This window comes from Varanus komodoensis, unplaced genomic scaffold (genome assembly GCF_004798865.1).
Source record: "Varanus komodoensis strain SLA01 unplaced genomic scaffold, ASM479886v1 scaffold36, whole genome shotgun sequence".
NCBI lineage: Eukaryota > Metazoa > Chordata > Lepidosauria > Squamata > Varanidae > Varanus > Varanus komodoensis.
The window spans coordinates 5,961,292-5,983,074 of record NW_025335873.1 but is presented as its reverse complement, the minus strand read 5'-3'; the positions used below and the strand labels follow the sequence as shown (position 1 = coordinate 5,983,074).

Sequence of the window (21,783 nt, the reverse complement as noted above, 5' to 3'; positions counted from 1 at the left end):
AAGTCCTTGGCTCCATTGTCATTTTGCTCTGTCAGGAAGTTCTTCCTGATGTTCAGCCGAAATCTGGCTTCCTGTAACTTGAGGCTATTATGTCATATCCTGTACTCTGGGGTGATCAAGAAGAGACCCCTGGCCCTCCTCTGTCGAGGAGTACTGTCCTGGTCTTCTCAAGCCTAAATACACCCAGTTCTCTCAGTCTCTCCTCACAGATTAGTTTCCACTCCCCTGCTCTGTCCTCCTCTGGACCTTTTCCAGTTTGTCTGCATCCTTCAACTGGGTGTAGGACTCAAGAGGAGGCCTGGCCAGTACTGAACAGAGGGGAACCAGTCCTTCACATGATTTGGAAGTGCTCCTTCTACTAATGAACCCCAAAACAGCACCTGCCTTTTTTGCAGCCTGTTCACATTGTTGACTCTCATTCAGTTTGTGATCCACAATTCCATCATCTTTCTTGCTTGTAGTATTGTTGAGTCACGTATTCCCCAACCTTGTAACTGTGTCTTTATTTCTTTTTCCTAGCTGCAGAACTTTGCATCAATCCTTATTAAATTCCATTCTGTTGCTTCCAGACAGCTTTCCGGCCTATCACTTTGAATTTTGTTTTTTTCTTCCACGGTATTAGTTATCCCACCCGTTTGGGGCCATCTGTAAATCTGATAAACATCCTCGGTGCTCTCTCCTCTGAATCATTATTTTAAAATGTTGAAGAGCGCTAGCCCCTGGACTGAACCCTGAGCTGCACCTCTCATTGTGGTTCCATATATTTTTCCAGGGGTAGCCATTGCTCTCTTCTACACAGGTCTGTTTGATGTATCTGGCTTTCCATCTTGAAGTCTCTGTCCAGATAAACTTATTTGCTTCCTAGTCAGTTGCTGATGAAGTTGTTCCAGCATGCCTTGGTCAGACCAGTTCTTAAAAGGTCTGGTCAGCTGTCATGAAGCTGATTGGTGGGACATAGTGGATGGAAGACCCTTCTCACACAGCTTAGACATAAATTCCCTTCCATGAGATGCAGGGATGGACACCCATTCACAGTGGCTGCTTTTTATTTTAATCGATGGTTTGTTCCTCTTGCCTGCATGTGCTTTGACTGACTGATTTTGATTGCAATGATTTTCATCATTGGCTGTTCGCCATCTTGAGTCTTTCCATTTGAGACACAAAGGTAAAAGTCAGTTTAGTTTAGCTTTTGTTTTCGGTTGTGTTTCAGTGAAGTCAATCACTTAGTATGGTTGACTTTTGCAATAGCTGCCGTGTGGAAAGATTTCCAACACATGCCCAGTCTGAGATGCAACCTAGTGCCGGCTAGTTGGAGAGAGCAAGAAGGTCCGGTAATGCTGTGAGTGCTTGAGAAAAAATAGCATTTGGCCAACAGTTTGAGGCTTGATTTGAATGCCGCATCTCACCATTTCCCTCCTTTCGGGCCTCTTTGCTTCTCTTCCTTTTTTGGGGTGCCATATTTGCTTTGCCACCAACACAGGGCAAAATATGGGTAGCAGTAATCATTGTCAATTGAGACCTCATGGCATTTGAACCAAGAAGCAAGTGCAGAAATTGTGGAGAATGACAAGAGAGAAGAGCATTCAGCTTTGGCATGGGCTGAATGTAAGCCATGGGTTGTCCATGGCATCACTTGACCTTCTCTTCGGTCCTGAGAAGCTCAGCCTGGCTGTTTTGGGTGGCAACATCTCAACTTTTTGACGGGGATCCATGAATAGTGAGTCACATCCAAACTTATCTTCAATTTTCCATCTTACCTTTTGTTCATCCTTGCAGTATGATTTGCCTAGATAATGCATACAGAACTTTGCTCTCCATCCACTGTGCCAGCCATCTAGGGAAAAGCTCCAGTGGGAAAGTATTGACTGCAGATGCATCATCCATGGTTATCCAGAAAGAATTATTGGCTGAGTTGGCTATTGATTTTCTAATAATTTCTAGCCCTCCCCCATCTTTGTGTCACCAGAGAGGCAGATCACAAATTGGACTTCAGCTGAATTGCTGCAGGATTGATTAAAACTCATGGTAATTATTGCTTTGCTGCTGCTCAAGCCAGGCTGATCAATGTTAGCAATAACTGATAAGATTCTTCAGGTGATCTCAGGAAAATGGGCATGGAGGCCATTCCCTCAGCACCAGCTGAAGAGCAGGCCTGCAACAACAGCCTGTGCTTGACCGCAGTTGGCCGGGTTCAAACAAGTCATGCTGGTTGTTGTTGCTTTAGCATTGTTGCTCTGTCATCTTGTCTGAACCTGGTGGTGGTTCTTCACCATGGATGGTATGTTTGCTCTTCAGAAATCATGGTAAGAAACAATGGTTTTCTCTATGGCATCTCTGTACCAGCATGGCTTGTTGTGTTGTCTGAACCCAGGATTGTGGTGTCCAGCAATTACCACAGAATCTTCTGGAAAAAGCGGCAACAGCAGGAGCCATTCCTGCCATCCAGACTCTGTGTGTGACCCAGTGAGGAAGGCACAGGTGACACAGGCAAGCAGTGATGAGCCTCAGGACTGAATTTTCGGCAAGGTAGCTGACAGGATACATGCCACCAGGGGGAGGACTGAGCAGGGAAGATGAAAACCACAGTGAAGTAGAGATCACTTGATTGTCTGTAGGGTAGATCATGGGGGAGCGGGGAGCACGGAACGCGGTAATCGTGCAGAGTTGCCTGTCGTGTTGCATGAATTCAGCCATTGGTACTGGCTAGCAAAATGTTTCCAAGAAAAGAGTAGTTAAAATGAGAGCCTTAACAACCAAGGACATAGAAGTATGCGCACATGCTGTGCATAGATATTTCCCACAATGCTTTAGGATAGTCTTCCCCACCCTGGTACACTCTGCATGCTGTTGACTGCATCTCCCGTGCTACTTGACCATGGACCATGCTGGCTTGGGCTGATGGAAGCTGAAGACCAAAAAACCTGGAGGTTTAGAAGACAAGTGACTTTTCCAATGCAATTTAGTGTACTTTTTGGCCTTGGGGCCAACATGTTGATGGAAGTATCTGTATGACAGGTGAGGTGGGAAGATCTGGATAGTTTGGTAAGCCCTGAAGGATGTATATTACGGATCAGTATCAAGGAAAGACAACATTTAGCAGGAGAATGAAGAAGAACTACTCTGGTGTTCAGTTCCAAGAGTTTAAGAGCCAAATAGTGTCACTAGGAAATGAGGGAAGCTTTGGTTTTGTCAAAGCAACTCTATGGGTTGGAAAACACCACAGAAATCAAAGGCAAGCAAAGAAGGGAACAACACATGAAAAAGAAAAGACGAAGGAGGCAAGACAACACTGGGCCGGTGAGAAGTAGTCCGGTTGGTGGCTGAGAATGTTGTTTTGTGGGGAGCAGGAATGGACTGGTGTGTCCTGTGAGAAGGGTTGTCTTGAAGCTTGAAGTGAAGAGAATCCCTCCACATGTCCATGTTTCACTGCAGAGTGTGCTTCGGATACCATTCAGGTCACTAGAGGGACCCAAGCCCTCTCCTTGAGTCAAGTGACTGGCTGTTGAGCTGGAAAAGAGCATCAGTAGAAGACCCTCCAGGCTGGATCAGACCCATGGTCCAGCATTTTGGTCACACAGAAGCCAGTGAGATGCCCTCAAGGTCCCTCAAGCAGGGTATGAGTGCGGTGGTGCCTTCCTGCCCATGTTCCCCAGCGACTGGTGTGTGTAGGCATGCTGCTTCTGATACTGGACATAGCATCTAGCCATCAGAACCAGTAGCTCTTGATAGCGGCCACCACCATGAATTTCTCCTATCCATTTATATAGCCCTCCACTGGTGGTTGTCACTTCATCTTCTGGAGGTGACTTCCATAGTTAAACTACGCGACATGTGAAGAAGTCCTCCCTGTGGTCTGTCCTGACTCTCCTGCCAGTCAACTTCATGGCATGACCCCGGGCTCTAGTATTGTGGGAGGAGGAGGAAAAGAAGCCCCCCCCTTTCTACGTTGTCCACTCCACACCAATATTGTGACCTTGTATGAGTATAGAATGGTGGTGGACCACGAGAAGTTGAACCACCAAGTGAGACATTGTTGGTGGAGTCACACAGTGAAGAAGCTCCATACAATTGCTCCCCCCACCCCCCCGGCCACCCAGCCCCAACCCATTCACTGCCAGGAGTGTCTGCTGATAAATTTTCACCCTGGTTACAGAGCCCCTGCCATTTGGCAGACGCCCCGAAGCTTTTTGGCACACACAGTCCCTAGAGCTGACATGATTAACTGCTTACAATTAAAGACCAAGCACTTGGAATTGTAAAATAGTTTTCAGATATTAAGTTAATCATGATGATACAGGTTTATTTAACCAATAAATATATTACCATGGTCCTTGAATTTCTGCCAGTAGTCCTCCTCCTGCCCAACTCTGGCTTACATGTATGATGGGATTGGTTGGTTTCCCAGTTCCTTTCCACTCCTCCCCTTCAGAATTTGTAGGGCTGAAGTGGAGAGCTGATGAAGTTGCAGGTAGCACTGAGCAAAAGACAAATAATATCTTCTGTGAAAAAGGGATTCCTGAATTTGCTTTGAGTGGACCTGGAGTGAACCCATGGGGGTCATAGTTTTGCTTCATTCCACCCACCTCGTGTTTCAACCTTCTCATTGGTCCTTCTACTAACAGTTTAGGAAGAACATTGGTTGCCCTCCCGCCTTAGAGATGGATCTTTCCTTTTCCAGAGGAGAGAGATCATGCCCCTAATGTTTCAGGGAACATCTCATCTCAAAAGCACTGTCTTTAAATACTTTTCTCAGAGCAGCCTAGCTGAAATTGAGAGACATATGAATGTGAGAAAGCCCTGATGGATCAGATCAGAGGTCCATCCAGTTCAGCACTCCGTGCACCGAGTGGCAAACCAGCTGTCCAAAGGATCCCTCCAGCAGGAGGGGAGCAAGATACCCCCCTGCACAAGCTCCCCAGCAATTGGTGTAGTGGAGACAGGAATGTCTGTCTTAAATCATGAGCACTCATAAAACCTGCAGGAGGTTGGAATGCTTCTTCTGAAAAAGCTGCCTGCAACATATGCTTTCCCCCTCTTCCCTTCACAGTGCTCTTTTAATCACATGCCAAATTATGCATCTTCCACCAAGATGAACATTCAGGAAAGATTGTGAGTGATGATGCTAATAAAAACTGGTCGTGTTACGAAGTCTTCATTGGATGTTTCATCTCTACCTCTGGGATGCCTTCAATCGTACAAAGAGAAGACACTAGCTAAAATGCTAGGAGAGATGGCCATACTGCAGGGAGAGGACTTGGACTATCGGGCAGCCAATCAGTTTAGGACTGAGCCAAGACTGGCCCTATTCAGGTGCTTACATGCCCACCCTCCCCGCAAACAATGGAAGATGCATAAGCAAGAGAAGGAGAGTGTACTTCTGAGCTCGATCTTTTTGTAGACACTACTTCTGTCCTGTCCAAAGCCTTTCTTGACATTACTGCTCTTTGCACCTCTGCTGCAGAGAGCTTCTCTTTCATGTGTACCATCTTAAGATCCCGGTCTTCCAAGATTCCCATCACGTGGAATGCAACATGCTCCCTTCTTGTGAATAAAACACACGCTCCAGCATCGGGGGGAGTGCAGCCTCGACGTGCCTGCAGCATCCTCACACTGCTTGTGTAAGACAGGCAAGGGGACTTAAGCATGGGTGGAGATGCTTCAGGCGGTAGTTCAAGACATCTCCAGGGCACCAGGTTGGGGAAGGCTCTGCAGTGTAGTGGTTTCCTTTCCACCCCCCAGCCCAATCTTTAAAAGAAAAAAAACAGCAGTTTTATAACCTTGCCTTCATTTGACAGAGCCGTTTATAACCCCATTTCATGCACCTCTGTGCTGGTTGAAGTTTAGCTCATCTTCTGGAATGCCATAATGCATTTTTAATTGGAAGCTGGTATTGGACGACATTTATTATCTTCCCCTTGCCCTCCAAAGGAACAGTGTTTTGCTCTTGATTTTGTTCTTATTTCTCTCTCTCTGTCTCTTATACTTGAAAGAAAATGAATAAGGGCAGAATCAGAGTGCTGTTTAATAAGGGTGACTATTGATTGATGTTGCCGGATGCTTGCCTGCTTTAATCATTTGGGACAGACAGAGCTTGCCGGGAAACTGAAATTAAAAAGTCTGATCAGAATTCCAGCTGGGCAAAATTAGTTTGGAACACTTGTGATCACCAGGAGAAGAGACCTCCAGCTGGAAAATAATGGCACAGGTCCTTTGCCTCGTAGCTCCCTTCTTTCTGACCCATCGCTGCAGGTATCAATAAAAGCTCCACAGAACATGGACAGGTAATATGGTGTCCAGGAGCAGGGGAGCTGAGCCCTGGATCCATTCCCAGATTCCTGAGTGCCCATTCATGCCAATGGAAAGGTTTCCCGGCTCCACTTAATTGCCCGATTGCAGCCGAGCACTCTTTCCTGCACCCCAAAAATGTTTCCCTTGCGTGAATTTTATTGGTGAGTATTTGGATGAGAACACCCACAACAACAGCCCTGTGAGGAAGGCAGGATGGAGAGTCTGTGCCTGGCCCCAAGTCACCCAGTTGGCTCCATGGCTGAGCAGGGAATGAACCCCAGATTGCCTGAGTCCCAGTCCCATTTTCTTAAGCACTACACCTCACTGGGAGCAGAAGCTCAGTGTCATAAACAGGTGTCCAGCTTGGAGATACACACACCATAATGGAGATGCCCTCCCCTCCCCTCTTCTCATTGCAGTGTCCCGAGAACTTGAGGCCCATGAAGGATGGCACTGGCTGCTACGACTATTCCAAAGGCATCGACTGCTCGGATGGCTTCAACGGTGGCTGTGAGCAGCTGTGCCTCCAGCAGACCCTCCCTCTCCCAGCCGACCCAACGTCCAGCACCATCCACATGTTCTGCGGGTGAGTCTCCCAGGCCTTGCCTCCAGCACAGGCCCCTGCATTGAATGGGCTGTGACTGCTGAAGACCGTGGTGGGCTCTCGAAGCCATGGATCTAGCCTGAAACACAATCTCGGGTTCTCATGGCCAGGTGCAGACACTCGGCCCGTTCTGGTGATGTTCTCTGTGCTCTCATCCTGGCTGATGCATACAAGCTCAGTTGCCTTTAAAAAGTTAAAGAGGGTAGCGCTGGGGCATTGCAACCCCATGCATACAAAGTGGGTGAAGAGGTGCTCCATCAAGGACTGTGCTTCTCGGATGTGCCACCTCCCTTCCATTAATCAGGGGTGTGAAGCGACAAAACTCTGGCTTGCTCCATGCATTTGCTGGCTTTGTTCTAAAGCAGTTGTAGAGCAAGGCTTTAAACCTGAGACCTGATGACCTCTGCCCTTTGTGGATAACTGCAGATATGAAGAACACAGCAGGGATTCCCCTTCTGTCCCCATCCCCAGAAGGAATCCACTGGCTTGATGCTCTCTATGTATGTTTCCCAAGCTCAGTCTTTTAAGGTTAGACAGACAGGAGTTGAACACCATATGGAAAAAGGAAAAACCATTTCTGGAAACATTTAGTACTGTCTACTTAATTTGGAATGGGTCACCTTGAAGGGAGGCCTACAAGCAACCCAACTGGCATATCCGCCACCCATCATGTCTTCTGTGTGGCACTTCTTTGCTCCATCTGGAACTTGTCACTTTCACATCCCCCTGTTCTTCATGCATTGCTGCCCTGACGACACGCCAGCAACTCAGGGTCTGGTACAGCTTTGGGACCATGTATGCTTTAGATGCAGCTTAACTCTGGCCTGTCTTTCCTGTGAATTCCTAGCTTTGTCCAGCACTTTGGACTTAGACTTCTCATCTTGTCCTTATGGCATCCTATATACTGGGTCAAGGGTCACATTTCCTCAGGGAAAGGTAGAATAGATCCTCAGACAAGGCGTGATGGTTGGGACTTGTGGGAAACTGCTCTGTAAAGAAATGCTTATATTCTGTTATATCTCCATACTTCATGAGATCGCTGTGGACCTATTATGTAGCTGGGTAGGCCAGAAGCTCAGCTTTCCTAGGGTCCATGGGGCCTTTAACAGTTATGGTCTATTGGGCTCACAGCTTCAATCTCGGTGGATTCACTTGTCAGTCTGAATTTTGAAGGAGCCACCGGTTCTTTGGATCTCATTGTGGAGGTAGAATTCAGGACCATAGACAGCTCCTTGACCATTTGAACTCAAGCCCACAGTCCCACTCACAGGCTCCATTGGCTGGGGGTGACTGGGTTAGAATGGCCTATGATGGGATGCCTTAGGGAGTCCAAAAGATTTAGAGGGAGAAGCAGCCTTTTTTTTTTTTTTTTGATGGACTGTGTAGCTCAACAGACGATTCACAGTAGGGAATTCATGGGAAAGCTGACCGCCAGGTTTTTTTAAAGGGCTACTTAGTGGAATTCTGAGCAGTATAGAAACATAGAAACAGAGCTAGTCAGAAGGGGTCTCCTGGGCCATCTAGTCCGACCCCCCTGGCTTCAGCTGGCTCTGCTCACAACATGCCCACCATGTGCATGTCTAGCCTACCCTTGAACACCTTCACCAATAGGACCTCACCGTGTATGACCAGCCATTCCTTAAGTCCAGAAATTTAAAGCTTACCAGAAGAGAGGGAGGGAGGGAGAGATCCCATCAATGGGATTGCTTTCCCTCATATGTAGTTGCAGTGGTGGAATCACCCTGCATCGTGACAGGTGAAATTCAGACAAAAGCTAGTGTGAGCCACCCCATTCACTTTCTCCCCATTTCTCTCTCTGCTCCCTTTATCCCCCATTCATTATATTTCCCATTGATTCCACTCTTCTCCCCGCCTCCCTCTCTCTGTGCGTCTCACTCACACAGAAACTCCCATTCGCACACATTTCCCAATCTCAGCACAAAGGGACGGTCAGGCTTAAAGGTCTCCTTCCTCTCACCCTTGCTGTCCCTTTGCTGGACCCACCGGCTGAGCAAGAGGGCAGCTCTGTAATTCACACCTGGTGCACGGGCTGCTCCGGGTCCCATGTATTCCCACGAGCCTGTCCAAAGCTCTTAGGCTGGCTCTGAGGAACCCAGTAATGCCAGAGAGGAGGCATTTTCCTTCCAGCCCACCAAAGTCATTCAGCACTTGTGTTCCCCTTATTTTATTGTTTCTGCAGGCAGAGGAGTCCTGGGCAACCTTTGCCTCTCTTCCCTCTGATGCTAAATCCCTCCTCCCCATCCACCAAGATGTCTTTGTTTCGTTGCCTTGCAGCAGCTGCTATTGTCTCAACGCCATCTTGACCTTCAGAGGAACGAAGTGCAGATTTGTGCAGTGGAGAAACAAATATCTAAAAGTAACTCCGAGGAACATCTGTCAGTTCCTGACACATCCAGGTGCTCAGACAGCAAAGATTTTGCTGCTTTCTGGCCCTTCATGGTTCCCTGAGGCTTTGGGCTCATCAGCTTCTCTTCATGTGTGTTGCTTTATTGCTCAGAATAGTGAAGAATAGGTAAAGTGGAAACGGCATCCCGTGGGAGTTTGGACCCCTCACCAAAGGGCGTGGAAGCAGCCAAGGCAGAACAGCCCTGTCCTCCAACCCAGCAAGGACGCTGAGATAGATTCCACATAGATTCAGTGCTGTGTTTTTTGGTGGAACATTTTTTAATCCTCGGAAGAACTTCCAGATTGAGTCAATTCATTACTCATGCAGATGACTGGTGTGTCTTTAATGTGAAGGCAGTAGCACCAAGAAATCTCTCACCTCCAAGAGCCGTATGTGAGTACATATGAGCACCATCACATAGGGCAGAGATGGACAAAGTGCAGATGCTGGACCTTCAGCTCCCGTGAGGTCCACCTTTACACCTTTGCCTTTCATCCCAGCATTCTAAAATTCATCCTGAAAGATTACGTCTCAGGCTGGCCAATTGGCCCCTTATTGGTGGTCTCGCTCTCTTGGAGGGCGTGTGCTCCACTCTGAAGATCCCTTCTCTTGGGGGTAATGGTGCTGCGATATTTATGATCACCTACTTGATGGAAATACCATGGATGTCTTAATGTGTTTTCTGCAGTTGTTACTGGTTGACTTTTTCTTCATAGGGCAGAACTGATCGCCATTTTTGCCCAACCCCTTCTCAACATGGACCTTTACCTGCTTCTAAGTCACAAACAACCTCCTGACCATTTCCCTATCTTCCAGGCCTCCTCAGACTGGTTCAGCAGTTCCACGTATCTGAGGAACACTCTTTCCCAGGCCACTATGGTGGTCTTCCAGCCTTGACTTAAAGAGTAGTTGCACACCTATAGCTTTCCCAGACAGCCTTTGCTAACATGACCAGTAAAGCTGGGAATCGAGGTCCAAAGCATCTGGAGATCTACTTCCTGTGCCACTGATGCTCACTCTTGAACATTCTAGTAGCAGCTCAATTTCTACATCAATGCTGTGACTCTGGGGGTCTTTTTCAGGATAATGGTTGGTTCTGCTGAACAGCCTCTCCTCTCCTCTCCCCCCCTCGCTTTTTTCCCTCAGGAGTGCAGGCAAGTTTGTCTTTAGCAGCGCAAACAAGAAACGTGGCACTGTAAAGACAGGCACATCCACCCTGGCATACACCACCACCCCACACATGCTCTTCTGTGCTGCTTCCTTTATCCATAGGGTCAGGCGCAGATCGAATCTGATATTTCTGCAGAGCTGCCCTGTTTAACCGTCGCCTTCCTCGAAATGATATGACACAACTAAGTGAAGCTGGAGGTGACTTTTATCAGCTGCTTGTTCAGAGTCCCTGAGGTGTCCCTGCTTCTTTCATTTCTAGGTGCGTGGAGGAGTACAAGCTGGCCGCAGATGGGAAATCCTGCCTCATGTTGTCGGACATCTGCGAGGGCCCCAAGTGCCTCAAAGCAGACGTGAAATTCAACGACACCCTCTTTGGGGAGATGCTGCGTGGCTACAACAACAGGACTCAGCACGTCAACCAAGGGCAGGTCTTCCAGATGACCTTCAGGTATGTTCTTTCCCCACCAGCCTTTGCTGTAGGCCAGACAGAAAGGCACACGTGAAAGGATATGTAGACAAATCCATGTGCGCCCCTGCCATGTGTGTGCAAAGGATGTTGGGAAGCCCCAGTACTGCAAAGTAGCCAAGATTCTGTATTTGGAATACGATTTGTCTGGAATTGCAAGAGGCCATAGACTGAGATTATGCTGCCACAGAGGTTGGGGCGGTGTGCGTCGGTCTGTCTTCACACAAGCCAGGGTGTGTTTCTACCACAAGCACTATAAATTGGATAAGTTGGGGCAAGGTGGAAGTCCTGCAATCATGAGCTTCGAAACTCTATTTCTTGTAAAAGGGTATCATTCGAGCCAATCATGTGAAACTTGGGAATCTGTGATTAACTGTAATGGTGCAAAATTTTAGTCCTCCGTTGGTACTCCGGAAAAGTGTCCTCGCCACCAGCCCAGATGGATGGCTATTGGCAGACAGAGCCAATCCCAAAGACGTTAGGGAAGGCTTTGTGTGTATCCGCATTAATGTGTGGCCCGTTTGTGTGTGAGTGCTACCAACTCTGACTTTTCTGACTTTGCTCATTTTCTCTTTGCTCTCTCTCTGTATCTCTCTCTTTCTCCCCTTCACCTTGCAACTGGAGCAATTACTCCATCCATTTGCAGAGAGTGAGAAAAAGTCCCCCGGTTAAAAATCCGCTGCAGGTGAAGCGATTTTCAGTCCTGGCAAAGACCGTGTTGTTACCACATTGTCCGCATGCATTCTGTGGCAGGGGTTCCTCCTGGCTGTGTGTTCCCTCCTTCGCCAGAGGTGCCGGGCCTGCATGCACCGGTTGCCAAGGAGCTTGGGCAGGAAGAGGTCCTGAACCGATCCTGCTTGAGGGATGCTGTGAGCAGCTGGTTTGCCATCGTGTGTACAGAGTACTGGACTGAACGGACCTTTGGGTCAATCCAGCAGGGCTTTTGTGATGCTCTTACTGGGTGTAATGGATCTTCTCACTTCCCGTGAATTAGTCAATGACGGGATGGGATGGGATCAGAGCGGAGTGAGTTGAGTTGAATCAGGTTGAATTGAATCGAATTGAATCAGATCAGCAGCCTTTGCCAAAATTAGAAGGAAGGAAAAGCCCCCTTTCCACCACAGTACTCCATGGGTTCTTGGTGGGAGGCGTGCGTGTTCACCCTCTCGCCATTTCTCAGCCAGGAGACCATTTTCCGCTTGCACCAATGAATGGAGGAGCCACTCCAGTCATTTGCAGAGGGGAAACAGCATGTTGAGTATCTCAGCTTGACCATTCAGACTCAACGGTACCCATGGGTGCTGTGTCGGGGACCCCGGCGAGAAGCGTTGCCACAGGTGAGCAGGTGAACCATGCTACAAAAGGACACATGTGCCCGTACTGACTTGTCGAGGAGGCATGGCTTGGTGGCGCTCTAAGCAGGGGCTCAAAAGCTGCCCAGGGTTTTATTTTCTGGGAAATCCCGCGGCCGCTCCTGCTGGCAAGAGGAGGGCATGCATCTCAGTTCAGTTCTGAAGCTGGATTGTTGCCCGTCCTTTTTTGCAAATGATAACGTTGATGCGGAAACCTGGTGGATTCTGTCTGCCATTCCTTCAAGCATGGAATGTGGCCTTGCCAAATCAGGTTGCCAGTTACTACACAGACCAGAATTTGGGCAAGGGGTTGGCGTTTGGAGGGCTTTCTCTCCCTCACATCTCCAATTTATATTGCCATAAAAACATTCATTTGTAAGATTAATTGCAGGCAATTAATTGGCACTTTCCTCCCACACTTGGGTCTGAATCTATGTTTGTTGCCATGCTCTTCAGTTTTGAGCAGGAAGAAAACACAGAGGGAAAACAGGCAGGTGCATCTTTAAAAGTCGCATGTAATTTAATCTTGAGCAAACTGGGGAGAGGGACAAATATCGAATGCGCAGATGGGGGACTCAGAAGGGTAGGAGCGGCATTCTGCCTTTTCAGGCACAGAAATGCAGTGCAAGGCTCTTTATCCTTTAGGTGCCTCCCCATATGGTAAGTATAGGCCACTTGGGGGGGCTGGGGCAGAAGGACTGGGTGAGGACCCCAATCTTGCAAGCCCTTTTCGTGTGGTAAGAAAAGGACACACAAGGGACATGGCTCATAGAATCATAGAACAGCAGAGTATGAAAGGGCCATGAAGGCCATCCAGTCCAACCCCTGCTGTTGCAGGACACCAAGTCACACCATCCCACTCAGAGGGCTGCCCAGTTTCTTCTTGAATGTCCCCAGTGTGGGAGAGCCCCCCACCTCTCCAGGCAGCTGGTCCCACTGCAGTATTGCTCTGACAGTGAGGACGCTTGTCCTGATGTCCAGCCTGAACCTGGGTTGTCACAACTTGACTTGATTCTTCCATGTCCTGCACTCTGGCATCAGCAAGGAGAGATCTTGACCTTCCTCTTTGGGACAGCCTTTGAGGTACTTATAGAGGGACATCATGTCTCCCCTCACTCCTCTCTTTGCAAGGCCGAACATGCCCCAGTTCTCTCACTCTCTCTTCGTAGTGTTTTTGCAAACTCTGGACCATTTTTGTTGCCCTGCTCTGGACCCCTTCTATTTTTTCTGCATCCGCAATAGGAATTACTTTAGCAATCAAGTTGCCACCTTTGCCCTGCTCGCCTTCAAACTCAGAAAGAAATTTTTTAAACTCTCAGTTGTAGCATTGACTCTTATTTTGTTGTAACCTTTTTATGTATGCTTTTTTATTATTTTATTTCATAATTTTACTATATCATTGTTTTACCATTACTATTTCACGGTATTTTATGGCACCTTTATGTTATGACTAACGGTTAAAAAAGAAACTTATTTACTTAGTACTTACTTACTATTCCTCTGGATCCCTTCTAATATTTCTGCATCAATGTTTAGGATTCCTTTAGGGGTATTTGAAGGGTTCACGCCTGAGGTCATTTTCATCAGGCATATACAATGGGGTAGGAATTACCCCACTGACTGCTCCCTGCCTTGCTGTTCTTGCTGTTCTTGTTACTTGCTGTACCTGGTGGGCAGCTGCCTGCAAACAGCTTTCTGTATCTATTTGTTCAAACTTTCTCTGGGATGGTAAGACCCTGATACTTGACGTGAGCTGAGTGTCCCCACTATGTTCCTTCCATCTGCATGTTGCCAGTGTGGGAGGGGTAGTAGGAAGCGCTGAGATAGTTTGTTTATTTATTTAAAGCTTTCATAAACCATCCCTAGACTAGTGTCTCAGGACAGTTTACAACCCACAACGAGTAAAATAGAAACGAAAAATTAAAAATAGTTCTGAGAGCTGAAATGCTCGTTCTGCTGGACACATAGATTGGGGATGGAGGAAAGAGAAACAAGTATGCTGTACTTGCATCCTCAGAAGTAAGCTGGTCTGAACACAGCTGTGACATCTTTGCATTATATTTTGGGTTTGTTGGCTTTTCCAAAACACTGTGATAATAAATGCCCTTTTTTCAAAAAGCTAGGGAAATTCAATTTGCAACAGGCCTGCCAGACTTAGACCAGCGTTAAGGCTCTCTCATGTTGGTTCATGCTCCACAAAGCCAGGAAATTGGAAGTTAAGGCCGCTCCCTTAACAGACGTGCTTTGTGATCAGTAATTACGTTGCACCATGCCACAAATTGTACTCACTTACAAGCAACGGACGGACACAGTTCAACTCACAAGAGGATTTCTCCCGCAATCGGCACTGCTCCTGTGTTCCTTAAGGCCAATGGGTTATTTTTGCTGCTTGTAGGTCTCCCCTCCTTCCCACCTGGATTAGGGCCTGAGTGGAAAATTGTACATGCAAGGAGTTGTAAGTAGTCATCCTTTGTGACACCGCACCCCGTAATTACTGATCACAGAGTATCTTTATGATGTGTTTATTAGTAACTTTTATATACCACCATATCTGTTAAAAGCCATTAAGTCAGTGTAGAACTATTCAAAACTGTAAAAACCTGCAACAGCAAAAAAGGAGGAAGTTAAAAAGCGGACACTTTAAAAGGCTACGTCGAGAGGATGTGTCTTTGCATCCTTTCCAAAGGCCAGGATAATGGGAACTGCCAAGTGTCATTTCATTATCTGGAGAAGAACCAGGAGAAAGCCCTTCCTGGGGTGCCCGACAAGCAGGCCCCTGTGGGCAAGGATGCCCCCAGAAAAAACCCTCCTGCAGACCTTAATACTTGGGCAGGTTTAGACCGAGGCAGGCAGTCCCTGAGACAGCAAAGTTATCGACCATTTTAGGCTTCAGCGATTAGGTTATGTTATGTTCAGTTGCAAAGTCATGCCCAACTCTTTGCAACCCCCTGGACAATATTCCTCCAGGTTCTCCTGTCCTCCAGAATCCCCTGGAGTCCACCCAAGCCCACACCCTCCGTCCCAGTGACCCCATCCAGCCACCTCATCCTCTGCCGTCCCCTTCTCCTTTTGCCTTCAATCGTTCCCAGCATCAGGGTCTTCTCCAGGGAGTCCCTCCTTCTCACTACGTAGCCAAAGTATTTGAGCTTCAGCTTTAGTACCTGACCTTCTAAAGAACAGTCTGGGTTGATTTCACATTTTAAATTGAGCCTCAAATGCAACTGGCTGCAGGGTTTTCAAGGCCAGTTTAATATGGTCCTGAGGCTGAACACCGTATAATCTTCAGACATGATTTAGGGTAGCCCCGCAGAGAGAATATTACAACAGTCTCGATGCAGAGCATAATTAAGCTATGGAAAGTTGCTGTCAACTCATAGTGAATCAGGAAGGGCTGTGTCTGGTGCATAACCGTGCAAGCACTTCTTGTCATCACCACTAGTTGAACATCCAGAGACAGTGTCAGCTCAAGAAGCACACCCAGGCTCCAGACCCCACCCTTCAGGTGGAGTACAGCCCCTTCCAGAGCAGGTTAAATTCCAGACCCTAAGTCATGCCTTCTGCAGACCAGTATCTCCAACTTGTCTGAATTGTTCACTTTGGTGTTGTTGTTGAGTTAGATGCTGTTACCGGAAGGTGGGCATGATCTCGGTATTAATGTCAACATTTGTGCAGGTGTTGTTTCCCAGGGTTCTCCTGGTTCCAGGGCCACAGTAATTGGCCTAAGGGGACTGAGGGAATAGACAGGAACCCATGGAGGATCTCTTGCATCCAAGGTCAGGAAGGGTTCCCACCAAAAATTCCTCAGCTCTGAAATCTCCCCAAAGTAGGGCTCTGGGCAGATACAGATTCCAGATGTTTGGATGCACAGATGACCCTTCAGAGAAGCACCACTACAGGTAAACAACCTAGTTCAAAGCAGGAGCAAAAGAATCAAGGCTCAAGAAATGCTTCTTGAAAGCATCTGAGGTGCTTTGTCACACCCGGGCCTATTCAAGCCCTCAGTGGAAAATTGCAAAGCCAATGTATATTTTCAAAGAGTCTCAGAAGAAGTTGCACTATTATTCTCCTTCCATTGTAGCTACAGGTAAATGTCTGCTTTTAAGAAGGTGGAGATCCTCAAAAATTACTTTGATGAGGCTCACGAAACCTCCAGCCTCTCTTTCCTTGTGCAATGCAACCTGTTTTGGAGTGTTTGGATTTGTTTTAGGGACCAGGCTGGACTTCTCCATCTGAAGGCCAGGTGCTTCAGTTAAGTAAAAAGGGCAGTGAGGCCTCTATTCTCCAGGCTAAAAGGCCAGTGGTAAAGGATGTTAATTTTATGGCTGGACTGCTCTCGGGGTGTGTGTGTGTTAGCAAGCAGAGGCACCTGCCATATCCATGGCAGCTGGCTTGAGCAGAATCTTGTGCTGATTCAGCAAGGCGAATCTCTCCTGCCCTGTTCGCTAGAGAAAGGTTGATGCGGCCACGGATTTTAAGGCTATTCATGTCACAATATGCAGAGTCTTGTTCTTGGGAGGATGCACCGGCTTTCTGAATTCCTTGGAGGATAATTAGGGAGAAACTCCAGAAGAACATCTGTGTTGCTCTGTAAGCAAAAAGCCCCACAGAAAACCCGGTGTGGTGCTGTCGCTCAGCATTGTTGCTTTGCAGCATAACTGTTTTAGAAGGCTACTTGCTGATTTCGGGTCTAAAACTGAGGTGAGCTGACAAAGGTAAAGGAAAGGAGATGAAGAGCTTGTGATTGGATGCTCAAGAGAGGGAGGTACGGTCTGAATTCCAGAAAAAGGGGGCAGTTTAAAAGAGTAGGGGGAACAGGAGATAATTATTTAATGTCTTGCCATCTTGTCCATCTTCCCTATGCAGCCAAGAGGTCTACACATGTGAAATGCACATCTGTCCAAGTAGCTTAGAAGGCCTCACAGCAACCCTGCGATGGTGGGGCAGCTGCAGAAGCTTTGGTTTCCCACATCCAGAGCGAATATTTTTTGGGTACCCAATGCGGCCACACTGTTGCCTCATGTCTGCATCCAGATAGCTTTCCAATTTGCACTTTTTCTGATGAAACCTCAGTCCAGGAGTCGTGACACTCACACGACTTCAACTTGAGTCTGTCACGAGTGATGCAAGAGCACCACGACCGATTCTGATGGACAGACCGCAGATTAAGTTCTTGGATCAAAACCCCTTTCGTTCCGCCACGGTGAGCTGTGGGTTTGGGTCCGTAGCAACTCATTCAGTGTGGGGTTTGTTTCCTAGATTGGCAGCTGGACTGATGAAAATAGATTGGATCAAACTGAGCATCAATGCCAATTCCTGATGGCTTCCCCTTGCACTACCCATGAAAGTAACAGGTGTGGGGTGAAGTAGAAACACTAGTCTCTCATGCACCCCGTTACACACTGCACACACCCCTCCATCTTATCTGCAATAGAATGTTCATTTACCTTGCATTTTACCTTGCATGCTAGGCATATTATGATCAAACCCGGCTGGAGGTGGGGGTCAGACTAGATGGCCCAGGAAGCCCCTTCTGTCTCGCGCTGTTTCTGTTTAATAGAACAGACTGTTATACGCCTTTGATGAGATGTGCAGCATCCGGCTGGAGGGACGATTGGTGGATTTCATCTGGGGGAGAGATGCAGATGTTTGCTTCAGTATGATGTTTGTTTGTTTATAACAGTTATATGCCTCCTCTTGTGGCTCACAATCATAAGATAAACAACCACAATAAAACTAATAACAATTAAAAATACAGATAAAAATACAAGGCAAAGGTATAGGGGCATGGAGAAGTGTGGGGGACAGGAAGTAAAATGACCATGCTTCTCGCTTCTGCTGACTTCCGCCCTGTTCAGAACTGCTAAGTCATTGAGTTTAAGGCAGACGCTTAACTCGGGCAATTCCTTGTAACTTGTTCTTGACCTCCATACAGCATCCTTACCCAAAGCAACATCTGGAAACTTCTAGGTCGCACTTTCCTGGCATGGCCCATTCCAGATGTGTTTATAAGTCCCCATTAGCCCCGACCAACATAGCCCTCACTTAGGGGGTGGCGAACGCTGAAATCCAAAGCATCTGGGGGATCCACACCGGGGGTGCTTATTTCTAGGGCTTCACCACATGGACATGTCCCATCTCCATGACCTGAAAGGTAGGATAGAGACTCGTGTTTGGTTTTCTCCTTTCTGGAGTGGAGCCAGCATGTCTGGAGTTTGTTCCTCCTGTGACCCCTAGTCCACCCCACAAGCTGGACCCAAGTCTCCTTCAGGTCATGCTTGCGTTGCCTCTTCCTTATGCTTATCTTTCTTGCACCTAAGAGTCTGCTTAAAAGTGACTCCTGCTTTCTTGCATATGTAGCTCTCCGGGCCCTCTGCCTGGCCTCTGTGGGGTGCAGAAACATCATTACATCATCCTATAACAAGCGAGGCAAGACGGGAGGATGTCACAAAGGATAAATGATAAACTGGAAGGTGCAATTTGCCTCGATTTCCATAGACATTCAAGAACCTCTCCGAACACTGAAGGTGCCGCCAGCTGTTAGAGAAGCCCTTAATTTGGTTCATGTGAAACATAGCAGGACGCTGCCTGATACTGGAGATTAAACACCTGTTCCTACAACAGCAGGAACGGGGATGTGTGATCGGAACAGGGGGCTGCATCTTTTAAAGAGATTTATATCTGCTTGGATCCCTCAATGGCATGGATGCATCAGCTCGCTTCCCGGGTCCCTGTAGTATTGGTGTGCATAATAAACAGGAAATTTGCAGACTGATGCTCAACATGGAATGGCAGGAAAGCAGACACCAGATGCTGGGGAAATCTCGTAGAGTAGCTTCTGTCTGGCTTAGAGCAGTTGTCCGGCTCAGTTTTGTGGGCATCAGCTGGCAGTGTGCACTCGGGCTTGTCCTACCTGGACACACTAGCATCCATTCCAGAAACGTATGCATGCAGCACGTGTATTCAGCCATGGACATATCATCCTAGCATGTGAGGGCATAGCAGGGTGAACTGAAATGGGCTTGGCTAACTCAATCTGGTGGTGTAACATATGGAAGTGATGGGAATCGGAGGAGGAGACACGTGATCCCCCTTGATAAGTTGCATAAGTCACAAGGCTAAACCAGAAAAGTGAGGGGGCACCAAGATCTAATTGGAATTTGTTATGGAAATCAGGAAGTATTTAGTCTAATATACCGAATCCCTCAGGCTATGTCTGGTGTCTTGCTGTGGCTGGGCGAAAACCCCCGAGGCAAACTGAGAGCAAATCCATTTTGTAAAGGCAGTAGGCAAACAGAACGTCAAGGTGTTACCAGTACAGTTCAGACATCCACAGCTTGTGAAACCCGTCCAAGGAGAAGCCACCTTTCCAGGTACTGGGAGGAGAAATGGTGGTGTTCCAGAAGCCCACAGCTCTCAGCTGAAGGATCATGCATGTGTGCTCACGGAGCCTCACCCAAGATTCAGCCAAAATGCTTCTCCTCTAAGAAAACGGATGTATTAGAAGCATGGTGCTGGAGGAGAGCTTGGGAATGGCTTGGACGGACAAAAAGACAAAGAAATGGGTCCTAGATCAAATGAACCCAGTACTTTTCCTGGAAGCAAAAATGACAAAACAGAAGTTGTCTTATTTTGGGCACGTCATGAGAAGGCAGAACTCCATGGGGAAGACCAACAAAACACTAGGGAAAGTCAAAGGCAGAAGAGGAACGCCAACTACCAGAATGATGGGCTCCATCAAGGAAGCCACAACCTTGAGTTCACAAGGACTGAGCAAGATCATGAAGGATGGGACATTCTGGAGAACACTCATTCCTAGGATTGCCAACTTGGAGACAACTTGACAGCACGCAACACTTCTCCCCAACCACCACCCCCATCTTCCTCTTGATTATTGCTGCAAAGTACCTCAACTATTCTGCAGGCTTTTGATTTCCCCTTTTATATGGGCATGTGTGAATTTATGCACATGCGCGCACCACACACACACACACACACACACACACACACACACACACACACACAGGCTGCCTGAGAAGTTCTGAGAAGTTCTTCAGCCTTGCTAAGAGAATATCTCAAGGTTTCAAACAAATACCATTTTAGAGCTTGTTTGACCGATCTTAGGAAAACTCCACCAACTGTCTGAATTAAAGCTTAAATAGAATCCATTTTCTATGCTGGCAACACACACACACACAAATGCACACCTTGTGACAATTAGAAAGACTGGGGGCACAACTAGGGCACAGCTTTTGCTAGTCACTGGGTTACACTGGAGGGAAGATTTACAAGAAGCGTATAAAGCAAGTGTAGAAAACATTTTTCAGCCTAAGGGACATGTTGGCTCCCAAAGGAGGTTACATAATTTGTTGTTTTTTTTCTCCCTGCTCCATATTTCATGCAATTTAGTTAACTGCTTGACAAAAAGTCTGCCCTTGTTGAACACGCAAATGGTGACACAAGAGTGAAAATTTACCAACAGTTGGTTCCGTTTTCTTTTTTATTTCAGAAGGTAATCCAGTTTTTCTGTTTCAGCATGGCAGGCTTTTGTTTGAGCAAAGTTATGCTAATGTTGTCAAGTTTCATGTCGGGTCACTGAACCGACGAGGGAAGAATTGTCATAATATTGATGGGAAGTTTTGGCAAGTTAATTTCAGAGCTGTCACTTGGTGTGTCTCTTGCCGTTGCTTCTTAATAAAACTCCGTGATGATGGCGGGTCATGTCTGACAGCATAAGAGCATTCTGTGCCTCAGGGAGTCAGTAAGCAAATAGTTTTTAATTTCCCCTCCCCACCATCCTGCTTATCCATCCTCTTGCTGATGCTTTGCCACACTATTGGAATATACAGATGATCCAAGCAGACCTCACTTTTAAGAATCTCCGAAACTCTAGCCCTAGCCTGTATTTCCCCCATCTTCCTGGAACTTTTATCACCCCCCTTTTCCAAGGGTGCCTAAGAACTACAGCCTTTCAGCTGGCAGGCAAATACATTTGCTGAGGGATTTAAATATGTACGTATTTGTAACCATGGAGAGCAAGCCAGTGCATTTTGGGAAGTAGAGTAACATACATGCTTGTATTTAGCCTTTCCGGCCTTCTGGGTGATGAAACGCAGGGCCCCTGTCTGTTGATGAAATTTAGTGTCATTGTCACCCGACTGAAGTACTTTTGGCCGGTGGATCATACGAGCTCTGCTAATAATCTGCATAAATGAATGTATATGCAGTAAGTGGGAAAGATACTTCCTTTTGCTTTTAAGAATGCATGTATCTGTGTCCCATGGAGGCTCTCTCTTGGAAGAGCGGTTCTCTGTTGAGGAGAACTGTCTCCTCTTAGCTGAAGCATGAATCTTCTAGAAAGATGGGCTTCTGTGCTTTAGAATGGTTCAACGTGAGACAAAGCCCTGCTGGAGTGAGCAAGGGTGAATTTAGTGCAGTTTCATCCTTCCAATTGTGTCCAGTAAGATGCCTCCAAGAATCCCACAATCAGCACACAAGG

At 47.2% G+C, this 21,783-nt stretch overlaps 1 protein-coding gene across 2 annotated transcripts in view; it reads left to right on the top strand.

Moving 5' to 3' along the window:
* The window catches only part of ASTN2 (astrotactin 2), a 301,533-nt gene that overhangs the window by 138,574 nt on the left and 141,176 nt on the right, over positions 1-21,783 (top strand). For both annotated transcript variants that reach the window (XM_044439906.1, XM_044439905.1), the window contains 2 exons: positions 6,708-6,874; positions 10,729-10,917. In XM_044439906.1, coding sequence (XP_044295841.1) covers positions 6,708-6,874; positions 10,729-10,917 — 356 coding nt within the window. The remainder of the gene's footprint in view (positions 1-6,707; positions 6,875-10,728; positions 10,918-21,783) is intronic.